At 39.0% G+C, this 12,933-nt stretch overlaps 1 protein-coding gene across 1 annotated transcript in view; it reads left to right on the top strand.

Moving 5' to 3' along the window:
- Window positions 1-12,933, top strand: part of dnah5 (dynein, axonemal, heavy chain 5) — a 107,812-nt gene that overhangs the window by 69,979 nt on the left and 24,900 nt on the right. Inside the window, exons 78-83 of the mRNA XM_080307805.1 lie at window positions 304-425; window positions 3,900-4,049; window positions 5,180-5,425; window positions 5,578-5,797; window positions 6,809-7,014; window positions 7,248-7,451. Of these exons, the coding sequence (XP_080163931.1) occupies window positions 304-425; window positions 3,900-4,049; window positions 5,180-5,425; window positions 5,578-5,797; window positions 6,809-7,014; window positions 7,248-7,451 (1,148 nt within the window). The remainder of the gene's footprint in view (window positions 1-303; window positions 426-3,899; window positions 4,050-5,179; window positions 5,426-5,577; window positions 5,798-6,808; window positions 7,015-7,247; window positions 7,452-12,933) is intronic.

The raw sequence follows: 12,933 nt of genomic DNA, 5'->3' as shown, positions 1-12,933 counted from the left end.
AGCAGTTCACTGAATATGATATGGAGTGCTCCTCACTGTGGGGATAAAACCCAGCAATGGCAACTGGCAGAACCAGAACAGCCACAGTCTGGTGCACGCACGCAGCTTCACCATCTGTCAGCTCCGGCCTGATAAACAACAAATTACAATTCTGATGACTTTTTCTGTGTTTTTGAAGATTGGGTTTACATTTTTGCATTTGTTATGTATTTTGGGAGTTTAAAATTGAATTTTTTGCATTGGATCCTCCAGTTATACTTGCAGGTGTCTATATCTGTAATTGTTCATGTTCATATTATTCAGGAGGTGCATCCTTGGATCTGAAGGCTTGCCCCCAGAAACCAGCTAAATGGATCCTTGACATGACCTGGCTAAATCTTGTAGAGCTCAGCAAACTTTGGCAGTTCGCTGATATACTGGATCAGGTACAACATACACTTGATCAATTTAGACATGCCTTGACAGCTGTATGATAGTGTCCTTTAGCCTACAGAAAGTCTACCCACTTGGACTTTTATCTTTTAAGTCTTCAGATAGCAGTTCTAATCTATCACATACACACCTGCACACTCACACACTCACATACACAGCAGTTGTCTCAAGGTGCTTATTAAATACTTTTCACAGCTCTTCTTTGCTCTAGTAAGCATGTCAATATCAGTCTCATCATGGCTCACTTCATTTCCCTCTTGTACATAGACACACACTCATCATGATGGACTGTCACTCACACTTAAATACACACACCCTTGTGGATGAATGACAGCACTGTGGTCCCCGTGGAGTCAAAACTCAGTGCTCTGTGAAATGAGCTTAGTTGGAGAAACTTCCAGTCAAATACTTTTGGCTGAGCATGTGTGCATACTCAAACTGTGTGTGTGTGTGTGTGTGTGTGTGTGCACTTGGAAATAGACATTTGGTTTTTTTAAGCATGAATCACAGGGATAGTTGGATTAGCATTTCAGATGCAGGTCTTAAAATTGTAACACACTCTGCTGAAGGGTAATTAACAGTAATTACTGATAAAACAAAGCACTAAACCCCTAAAATACTTTAATGCTTTCAGGGCTAATAGACAAACATAAGCAACTCTCAGTTTAATGTTAAGTAGCAGCAGGTAGCTTTTTGACTGCAGTAAGTAGTTGTTAAAGGGCATACTCTTTTTCAAGATTACACACATGCCTAAATATGAGCAATATTTTAAAGGTACATTTTTATTGAGATTTAGAAGCAGGGCTTGCTTTATCCCTTTGAAGTGACTTGATTTCTTAAAGAAACTAGTTGTTCAGATGTTGTTAATACAGCTTTATTAGGAAACCTGCCTAATTTTTTCTAATTTTGTTCGATTACACACAGTTATCCATGGCATTGCTGTTGTTACTAAAGATAAAAACATGCGTGTTTAAGGTGATTTATGATTCTGACTTGACCACCATATGTGTCGGTGCCTGAAGTTTTTGCAATGGTGATAGTTTATAATTTGGGCCTAAATAAGCAGTTTTCCAAGAACAACATCCACCCACAGGTGGGGAACGTTTTTGCTAGATGTTATTGGATTAGCCCTGGACTGAAGCTGGACTGGTTGAGGTCCCCCTGGATGTTGTAGCTGTGTAGCAAATTAAAGTGAAACGCTCTGGATTAGAGAGGTGGTGAAAAAAAAAAAGACAAGGAGGAGGTGGTGGACTTTCTAACTGTTCTGCTTTTAGCAAAGTGACATTGAAGTTGGCTTTGTGTATTTCTTCATAAGATACACACCAATGGTATAAGCGAATGGGCTAGTTTTCTTGCAGTATTATTGTGACGACAGGTCTGACTTTCGATGTTATTCAGAAGTTTAAGTTATTCAACAGAAGTTTTGAGGTTTAGTCAAGCATTTAGTGATGATGTTTGAAAATGTTCAGTTATCTTCTTCTACGTCTTGACTTTGTACACACTTTCTTTTCATCGCTGTAGCCAGGGTGATACTACAATTTTAATTATAATTTATTTGTCACTATTAACAGGATACATAACACAGGCTTTTAAGGTTTCTGTCATTAAATTACTTCTTAAATTCCTTGCTTGATCTAAGTGTCTCATCTAATTATAGACCATATTGCAACCATCTTATTTCAAAAAATTATCCACTTCCTCTGTTTTAAGATAAATAAAACGTTCCTTTTTTATAAAGCCTATAGTTAGCAATAAAAATAAACCTTAATTAAAATCAAATTGAATTGGATTAAACTGAATTTTTGCTTCCTTTATGTTTTTGTTCCAAGAAAAAAAATGGAAAACTGCCTATTTCACCTGTTATGTAAAAGTGAGCCTTTAGAAGAGTAACACTTGCCCTCAGTCTCAAATTATCGAATCTCCGATAAATTTGGAGCAAAAACAGTCTTTACTTGTTAATGTGTTAAGTGAATTTCAGTCTGGCATTAGAACGGGGCACAGTACAATTACTACTGCTTCAGAAATGATCTTGTGGATTGAACTGTAGACAGTAATTTGGGCTGCCAAAAAGGGCATCTAAGAACTAAGTCATGTTTTGCTTGGGGATCAAATACTTATTTCTCACAATGATAGGTGAATCAATTTGTAACTTTTATGTAATGTGTTTCTTCTGGATTTTTGGTTGATGTTCTGTCTTTCTAAATTGAAATGAAACAACCATTAAAAATAGACTGTTTTTCATTTCATTGGAAGTGAAACTTACAAATTGGCAACTTACAAATTCAGCAGGGGATCAAATAATTGGTCCCTCCACTATGTATGTGTTACCTTATGACTGACTGCTAAACTGTCTTGGGTATATCCTCAATTTTTTTTTTCTAAATTTGATCCTAAAGTATGTGAGAGTTTAAAGCTATATTGATGAGCTGTATCCACTGTTATACAGTTAAAAGGTTATTGCCGTGCCATTGCCATGCCACTTCTGCTAGTCTAGTTTCCTTTGTGCTTCGTTGTGATAAACATAACAATATTAGCACAATCTGTTGGCATATTTTGTGCTATCACACATGCAGATCGCATCTTGGAAGCACATGGTGTTTACAGCAGTGTCAATTCATGGCCTCCTGTTATTGCATAATCATCTAGTTAGGTCACGCATTACATGTTGTGTCTGTCTGTGCTCGTTATAAAATGAAGTGCCATAAATAAGACTTCTTCCATGCATGAGACCTCAGCTATATTGTCATGAATTGCTGTGTGAAGCAGGCAGGATAGGACAGAAATGCAGACTCACACTCAGAACAGCTTTATTGCTGGACGCCAGGAATACAAAACTTATTAAACTGGGAATACACATGAACTACACAGGCAGGCAGAGCACACAGCGGGGAAATGAGGGAGATCACGACACAGGACAGAGGGAGACGCAGACATAAATACACACCAGGGCAAACGAGGGAACAAACTACTGGAGGGGACCCAGCCGAACGTGATCTAACTAACGAGACACGGGGACACAAAACTGAACATGATGCACACCAGACAGAAGACTATCAAAGTAAACCAGGAATCACTAAGACAGAGACCAAGTCACACAACTTGACACGGGAGCTGGGAGGAAAGAAAATTCAGGGAGATGAGACGGACCAGGGAGATAACGGGAGGAGACAACGAGGGGGACACGGAAACAGTTAAGGGAGACGAGACACAGAGAGAGAGCGAGGGAGTGCACATAGTCAAACAGGGTACATTTCATCCTACTTTTGTCTTTTTTTGTTGTTACTTATTAGCTTTCTTTTGTTGGCCACTTTGAAGATCACTTTGTGTCTAAATATGTTTGAAGTGTTCACAGTATTCTTTTATCTTTTCTGCAGATTTTGATGTGCTGTAATGCAGTTAAAGTTTTGCCCTGTTTTATATTTGTTTCCCACGTCAGAGCTTTTTGTCACAGATAAGTCTTCTTACAGATAAGTCGTAACGAGAAACAGTGGAAGGCTTGGTTTGACAAGGAGGCCCCAGAGGAGGAAGTAGTCCCAAACTCCTATGACCAGTCTCTTGACTGTTTTAGACGGCTGCTCCTCATACGCTGCTGGTGTCCTGACAGGACCATCGCACAGGTAAGGAGAGACATGTTTATGCATGGCTATAGAGGACAGATACAATGATTAAATTCAGTTTTCTTTATATAATGCCAATTCAAAACAAAAAGTTCCTTGGAACATTAATATTGTAATAACTGTTATAAGTTCCCCTGTGAACAAGCCTTTGGTGACGGTGCTCCAGAATTAATGATCGGGTCCTTGGCAGAAGCTGGTTTAGGTTCAGAAAGGGAGGCCATCTACTGCGACTGGTGAGGGGTAAAGAGGAGAGAGAAAAGGAGAACATAGAGAGACCAAGGACAAAACATAAACTACAGGAGTGAGAAGGGAAATATTAACAGTATGAATATCGCAGTGTAAACTTTAAAAGCATCAGAAGAGTCTAACCAGCCTATAGCAGCATAGGATGGCTAAGGGTCACCCAATCCATTTTCTTTAATTAGAAAGCCAAACATTGGTTGTCTGGTCTGTTTTTTGGTCATGCTTTTGCCTACTTTATAATATACAACACAACAAGTAGAACAGGCAATGTAAATCTACTTTTCTCATTTCTATCATAGTGCATTTTCAATAGTATACTGTAGACTGCAATTAAAATTAATAATTACCACTAAAGAAAGAGAAAAGGCTTAAAGTTGCTAATCTGAGAGTTAATGGCTTAAAGCTTGGGAAGCGATACCTCCTGACTTAAAAATACAGCTACATAAATGAGACACGGACCACAAAACAAGAATGTATAATCTCTTAATCTTCACTGAAAGCTGCTTGGTCAAAGCTCTTCTTGAGATAAGAAGCAGCTTGTGTAACTTGTTGTTATACAGCTTTCACCCTCCAGCCTGCTGTGCCTGAATATTTACAGTGGCTAAAAGATATTCAGTTTTACTGATGGATAACTTTCTGGCCCACTGAAGACAAGCCTGGAGTCCAATTTATTTAGTTAAACTCACAGTCCAGTCCACAGTTGCCCTAGCCTTAAGGGTAAAAAGAGTTAGCCAGTAAAGAAAATGCTTTGAAGAATTATCTCAGTTCTCAGCTTTCTAGAAAGTAAATTTATTCCAATATATACTATTGGACTACTTTGCTCAACTCTTTGCATTACAAAGCATTTAAAAAATTACATCTGCTTTGCATCATATTCTTTCCTTTAGGCCCGTAAATACATAATGGACACAGTAGGGGAGAAATACACTGAAGGGGTGATTCTTGATTTAGAGAAGATGTGGGAGGAGTCGGACCCACGAACACCTCTCATCTGCTTCCTTTCAATGGGCTCAGATCCAACTGACTCCATTATAGCACTCGGGAAGAAGCTGAAAATCGAGACCCGTTATGTATCCATGGGTCAAGGACAAGAGGTCCACGCACGCAAGCTTCTGCAGCAAACTATGGCTAATGTGAGTGGTGAGATATTACTGCTGTTTTAGCAATACAGATGTTCTGTCTCTAAAAATGTGGTTTGGAATTTATAGAAATTATTTAGGGTTTTCTTGAACTCATTTATAGTCTTCGTCATGGATGATAGGCATACTACTGTGTTTGTCCCCAGGGTGGCTGGGCCTTACTCCAGAATTGCCACCTGGGTTTGGACTTCATGGATGAGCTCATGGACACTGTGACAGAGACAGACTTTGTCAACAACAGCTTCCGCCTTTGGATGACCACTGAGGTCCACAGACACTTTCCCATCACACTTCTCCAGATGTCCATCAAGTTCACCAATGAACCACCACAGGGCCTCAAGGCAGGGCTTAAGAGGACATATGGCGGTAGGTTTGGCTCACTTAAGCTCACATTAAAGAAGTCCAGAAATACTAGCCAGTTTAATAGATCCAATTTATCTATGTGATAAAGAAAGAGGACCTAAGAGAATGAAATATATTCCAATATTGATGTGTACATTTGGAGATGCAGATATACAAAACACCTCTACTTCGTGATATCCATGATAGGAATAAGTAAGTGAATAAAAAGATGGAAATGTGGGAGAAACACCTGTTTGATGCTATATTTATTGTATTCCGGATTTTGTTTTTTACCCATGTTACCCAAGGTTAGTAAAATTTTAAACAAGTCTGAGTTATCTAGTCTGTGTTTTGGTCCAAAACAAGGGTGAAGAAAGAAAAGAATCTTTAAAATGTAGAAACCAGCTGTCTTTTCCTGGCTCAGATGACATGGTTCCTGGAGGGGAATTGAGATCGTATCTACAGCTTGAATTCTTTTTTTTTTTTTTTTTTTTTTTTTATAGAAAACAAGCAGAAAAAAAAACAAAGCAACATACTAAACACAACACCATCGCATTAATCTAGCTAAGTGTAAACAGCAGTAAATACTAAATATTCAATGTTGTTGTGCAGCACGCAGGACAGATGTGCGTCGAAGTAGCAGCCAAGAAAGGTGTAATTTGGGTCTACGAGCAGTGAACACCCGTGTGCATACCTGTGTGGATCCGCGCGCTTGCATTCCAAAGGTTTCTCCATGTAATGATCTGCTAGGGAATTCTGATTTCGATTAGTAATTGCAGTTTGGTATTATATCAGAAAGAAGGTATTATTTTGACTGACATATTCAGTTCACTATCTTTTCTCCCACATTTACGCAACAAATCCTAACTGTTCGCTAAAAAGGAAATCTGTGTGTGCATGTTTGTGCAATGCTTGGTTTTAGAAGTAACTGACTTTATTCAGTTATGGATTATTTCAATACATTTCTGTAGATGTTACACTTAGCCTCCTTTTGGGCATGCAGTACATCTTTTTGACCTGCATGTCCCTGACCAGGTATAAACCAGGACCTTTTGGATGTCAGTAACATGGCGCAGTGGAGGCCGATGCTGTATGCAGTAGCCTTTCTTCACAGCACAGTTCAGGAGAGAAGGAAATATGGCCCCCTGGGATGGAATATTCCCTATGAGTTCAACCAGGCTGATTTTAATGCCACTGTCCAGTTTGTTCAAAACCATCTTGATGACATGGATATTAAGAAGGTAGGTAGAGTAATGCTTATTATTCTGTGTGATTAGGACTCTTGACCATAAAAAAATGTTAAAAGGGTTGAGATTTAAAGAAAGGATATTGTAAATACTTATCAACAACAGCCATCTGCTGGGAGTTTTAGAGCTTTCTGACTGTGTATGTATTCAGTCTGCTCACAAATTATATTGCACATTCATGAACAATTTTTTTGTCATCCTTTATCACTGTTTTATCATCTCCTTAGGGTGTGTCCTGGAACACAGTTCGATACATGATTGGAGAGATTCAATACGGTGGTCGTGTGACCGACGACTATGACAAGCGCCTCCTCAACACCTTTGCCAAGGTGTGGTTCAGTGAGGAAATGTTTGGACCTGCATTTAGCTTCTACAAGGGCTACAGCATCCCAAAGTGCTCCAGTGTTGACCAGTATCTAACATACATTCAGGTCAGTCTCTAAAAATAAGACATTTCTTAGTGCAACGTGTCTGCCAGAACTCCCACTGTGTCAGTGACTGAAAATTCATCTGTTTCCAGACTATTTCTCTTTTTTTCTCACTCAAAGTTAAGTTCTGTGATATACAGTGTTGGGTAAGTTACTTTAAATGAGTAACTTAGTTACATTACGAGTTACTTCTATCAAAAGTAACTCAGTTACTACAAGTTACTCGTTACTTTCAGAGTAACTAGTTACTAGGGAAAGTAACTTTGGTTTTACTCAGAATTCTCTTGTTAATGTGTTGCTTCCGTAACTGGATACCCAGCAAGATTCTTCTTCTAGCTTGCTTACTTACCACAAGTGCACTGTGCCACCTACCAATAGAAAGGAAAAAATAATGTGCACATTTCCACGAGAGAAATCCCACGCCTGATTCTATCCTAGCCTGCTTTTTACATCCAACACAAAAACTGCAGTCGTGGTGCTTTCGATTGTACTCAGAACTCGGAAATTCTGCCTTCTGAATAGGAAGATGTAGGTAACACCAGACTGCAGATGAGCTGCATACAGGGCTGGACTGGGACAAAAAAATCGTCCTGGGCATTTTGACTAGAGACCGGCCCACCATTATAGGAAAAATCATAAAGCCTTTGAATGAAAATAAATACTGTTGTGACAGTGATGTACACTGTTCTGATGGTATATATGTATCAATCTATCAATTGTTTGTTGTAAGACTCAGATAATTATTTTTTTAAAAGTGAGACATTTTAAATGAGAATAAGAAAGTATTTCCTTGTGCCCCCCTTTCCCTTTTAATTCCCTACATGGACCCCTGGCAACACTTTGCTAGACCCGCCCCTGCACAGTTACCAGCTGTCAGCTGCTTAGAAAAGGATCCTGGTGTTATTTATCTCTCAGAAACAGTTCATAACTTCCCTTCAACTCATTCATGTTAACTAAAAGGTAAACCTGTTTCTCCATCACAGCTCTGATGATTCAGTAAGGACATCTCCTGGTTTCATCTTCATGTTTCCCACTCACCACATATCCAAACCGACATCATGACCAGCAGCTTTACAGCTGTGGCTCCAGCAAACATCAGCTGATACTAGAAATTAATATTAAATAAATTCTAACAACAGCTGATCAAGCTTAAAAGTGCTGCTGTTGTTTACCGCGACATCCGTTGGTTTCCTCTTTCTGCCGCAAAGTGGGCGATAAATAAACAAGAGAGAAAAGCCGATCAGCTGATCATTGATCAGTTTCATGATTGAAGTAGAAACGGGAGAGGGAGGGTGAGAGGATGAGAGAAGAAGAGGCAGCTGTGCAGCGTAAACACAGAATAACTCCAGCTTTGTGCCTTTTTCATTGTAGCTGAAGTCCGGGACAAACTGTTCCTTTTCACCTCAATAAGAAACGTGTAATATTTTCTCTGAATACCAGACGATTCTGTTTTTTACGGGACGGTTGGCAACTCTAATAATTAACCTTATGAACAAAATAAAGTTCAACATCAGTAACATAGCACCCACCCAGCTGTATAGAAACTCCGTCATGTTAGCTAGCACGCAGTACAAAAAAGTCAGCATAACGAAAATAAACTCCACCTAAACTTGGTTCATATCTGACCCAGATGGACTGCAGGTTATAACTTCTTACCTGAAGTTCAGTTCACCTGACACTGGGACCGGCGGCCGCTTCGGGTCTCTCCTCTTGCCTCCCTTTCTCTCATCCACCTGCTGGCTTCCACCACTTGCTAATGTTATTGAATCTGTGGAAGCTCCGCGATAGCCACCACACGAAGTAACGAATAACGAGCCTATCTAAATCCCAGTAACGAGTAACGCGTTCCTGGTTTTGGCATAATAACTAGTTACCGTGCTCGTTACCACAATAATAACGTAGTTACTGTAACGCGTTACTTAATAACGCGTTAGTCCCAACACTGGTGATATATTTATTGTTTAGCGGGGTGTCATTTATTTATTTATTTATTTGTTGTTGCTTTCTTGTGATGTGCTCTTGTTACATCCAAAATGCACTCTATGTGAGATTTCACAGATTATATATATGAGTTATTAGTGTGCTTAACTTGTAGGTGTGTGTGTGTCTAGGGGCAGTTCCTGAGCTTGTTTCATTAAAGGTAGTTTCATTATGATGGATGCTTATGGCTGTCAGGCTCAGCAGGCCCATTGTATTTGTGCTGCTTCTTAAACTGAGAATGACAACACAGCCTTAGAAAACTCATGCACAAACCTATACATATGCATTCAACGGCATGCACATATAGCACATTAAATCTGTAAATGTTGGGCAATTTCAATTTTTTTTTACATATTTTACTTCTGTATGCTGCCAAGACTTGATGTTAAATGAAAGTTTCCAATCGTAGCTTTTATTAAAGATGTTAAACAGAAGTCTTGCATCATCTGTTCATGAATTGAAGCCCTTTTAGTACCCAGTTATGAATTGGACAAAGTTGCATAAGGATTGTTTTTAGTATTTGGATGAAAATTATTTACATGAAGTCCAGAACCCATAGTCATCATCAAATGCCTTGCTGAAGAATTAAAAGAACACAGCAAGGGATGCAGGCCATTCTGTCTAGTATAAGCTATCTCTGTTTTTCTGTCACCATCCATTTTTCTTTCCGTATTAGCCACCATCCTGATGTTTTACCCTGTCTGAAAACAGAATCCATCACGACTGAAGAAAGTATGATACATCAATAACCACTTGCTGAAGTTGCTGAACAAGCAAAAAACAAACTTGCAGAAATGTGGTTATCTACTGGTACTGTCACACATTTGAAGTGTTCTAGTTCAGCAGATAAAAGAATTGAGGTGAAACCTGTGAAATTGAAAAATTCTCTGTTTAGAAGGGCAAATGTATATCTGCTAAATCATGCTGTAAACTGGGTTAAGAACTGTCCCAAATATAAAACAAAGCAAGACAAAACATTTGTCATCAGCTGGTTTTGTCTAACTGATCATATTTAAGTATTATACAGTACTTAAAAACAACACAACGCTGTCACGCTGATGGTAAAAACACAGGCCTTTACCACAGTGCCGCTGTGCCACTTTATTTTTTAACAAAACACTACGCTTTATGTATAAAGAACTGCCTATTCTACTACTTATTGAAGAAAAAGAATCCACAAAAGATTATTTTTACTTTCTTTTATTTGTTCCAGATAAATTATAAATTATTTTTTAAAAAGCAATGAAATGCATCAGATGTCTCCCATGCTTTCTTTTCTGCTGTAATTTATTTTTTTTTTGAACATAAATTGGTCTATTGAAAATAAAATGTAGTAAGAAACACTACATTTTTTCAATAGGCCAATTTATGTTTAAGAAAACCCAACAATCAAATGATCCCATCTGAGCAAGCACTGGGCGACGGTGGGAAGGAAAAACTCCTTTGTCTTAAAAAGAAGAAACCTTCGACAGAACCAGGCTCAGATGGTGCGGCTTCTGTCAAGACCGGTTGGGGGTTAGGTAGTTAAAAAACTACTCTAACGGTACAGCACTACAGCTTTTTGGTGGAAATGGGTGGAAGGATGGGTGTTACACCTCGTTTCATTGGAGGTCTTACAGGTGGTCGGGGTGTAGATTCAGCTTTTTTACAAATAGGTGGCAGAGGGACAGGACTAGGTCGTGGAATTATAACTAGTTGGGTGGGAATAGGTTGTCTGTGAAGGTTCTCAGTCATGGGAATAGGTTGCTTTCCACTTCTGGATATAGGTGGAACACACATCCTACGAAAAGGTGGTAGGTTGTCGGTCGAGAAAGTTTCCTTTTTCGTTGGTTGTGTGACTTGAGGAGCGGGTGTCAACTTTGTCTTTTTCGGTCTAATGGGTGGCAGTGGAGTCCGCTGTAACTGTTGTTCGTCAGATGCATCTTCCCTGCCTACGTAAATGTATTTATGTTCCTCAAAAAGGGCAATGTCTTTTTCAACTTGACTCATTGCCTCTTCGAGAAACATTTTGTAATTGTATTTTTTGTGCTGTGAAGGGGAGATAGTAAAAGGGAGGGATTGATATTCAAAGTTTAGCTCATTAAACCTCCTCTTTAGGCCCTGGAGAATGTTTTGTTTCTCCTGTTCGGCCAGTGGTTTAACTGTTTCCTGTTGTTTTGTTAACCAGGCATCATTGTCCTGCTTAGCCTTTTCTTTCTCTGCCTTTCTTCTACGCAGGTAGCCTGGAACGATTCCGTAATCGTTTTTCTGTAAATAAAAGGGGACAAGTCCAGATTTCTCAAGGAGCTGCTTGTCCCTTTTGCGTGTATCCACACAAGCAGGTTGAGCCATGACTTTCTTCATGCCTGTGTGTTCTGTTTTTTTCCTGAATGTGTGTTCAGGTTTTTCGCCTTCTGGCCTCTGTGGGCACATTTCGCGATGAGATGGGGCCTTAACTGTTCTTGGCACCATGGTCCTGTGTTCATTTTTATATTTATTTTCTAATACAATTGCTTCCCTGTATTTAGAAATATACATTTTAGGTTTGGGTGGAGGAAGAGTACTCACTCTACTTTGGGAGAAGGTTATAAGCGCTTTCATCTGAAAACACAATTCAATCGCTAGCTTAAATTCACCTGCAAGGGAATTCTACAACTGTGTGTCGAGGCACCCCTATTTATAGATTTTTATGGCCTGGCATGTGACATCATGGTGGCCTGGCATGTGACATCATGGTAGCCTGTCTTTGTTCTGTCATTTAAGCCCCACCCCCCTGGTTACTGTTGCTATTGTAACTATTATATTATGAATGCTGGTAGCTAGCATTCCACACACACACACATACACTTTTTGCCAAGGTTCCAGCTGCAGTCACCAAGACATGTAAATGTATTTAGTAACCCTCTGGGGTCCAGAGTATAATTGGCCGTTTTTGACTACTTTTGATTTTACCTCTATATTTCACCTTTAAAAAAATCTTCTTCTTTTTTTTTTTTTGGCACAACCTCAAATATCTGAAATTTGAGTTAATTTTTCATTTATACTATATTTGCACAATAGATCTAAATTCAGACAAAAAAAATTCAAAATCCGAGTAGAAAATCTTGTCATTTTTACTGTAAAAGCCACAAACATGTTTAAGGAATTGTTTTCATAACTTGAAATGCGAATAGAAGTTGTACATTTGTAAAAATTATGCACAAGTTTTGCAAACAACTTTATGTTCAGTATAATATATGCAGGTTTTCTTCCTGAATACTATCGTTGTTTATATTTACTGCGGGAAGAAACGGTTTTTATAAGGAAAAACACTAGAAAGCACTCAGTCCCCCTCCCAACTCCCCCAGCCTTTCCTATTGGTGAAAAAATATACCATGTGGACCAATCAAAAAATGATAGGGCAACATAGCATTTAGTTGTTTACGAAGGCGGGCAGGTGTATACATATAGTTTGAGTCTGACGGCTCTTTGTTTGCTTCTCATCTGTAAACTCTGCATACTCTCTCATGTGATTCAGTTTGTTTTG

This window comes from Astatotilapia calliptera, chromosome 11 (assembly GCF_964374335.1).
Source record: "Astatotilapia calliptera chromosome 11, fAstCal68.1, whole genome shotgun sequence".
Taxonomy (NCBI): Eukaryota; Metazoa; Chordata; class Actinopteri; order Cichliformes; family Cichlidae; genus Astatotilapia; species Astatotilapia calliptera.
Note: the sequence above shows the minus strand (reverse complement) of the source record. Positions and strands in the feature narration are given on the sequence as shown.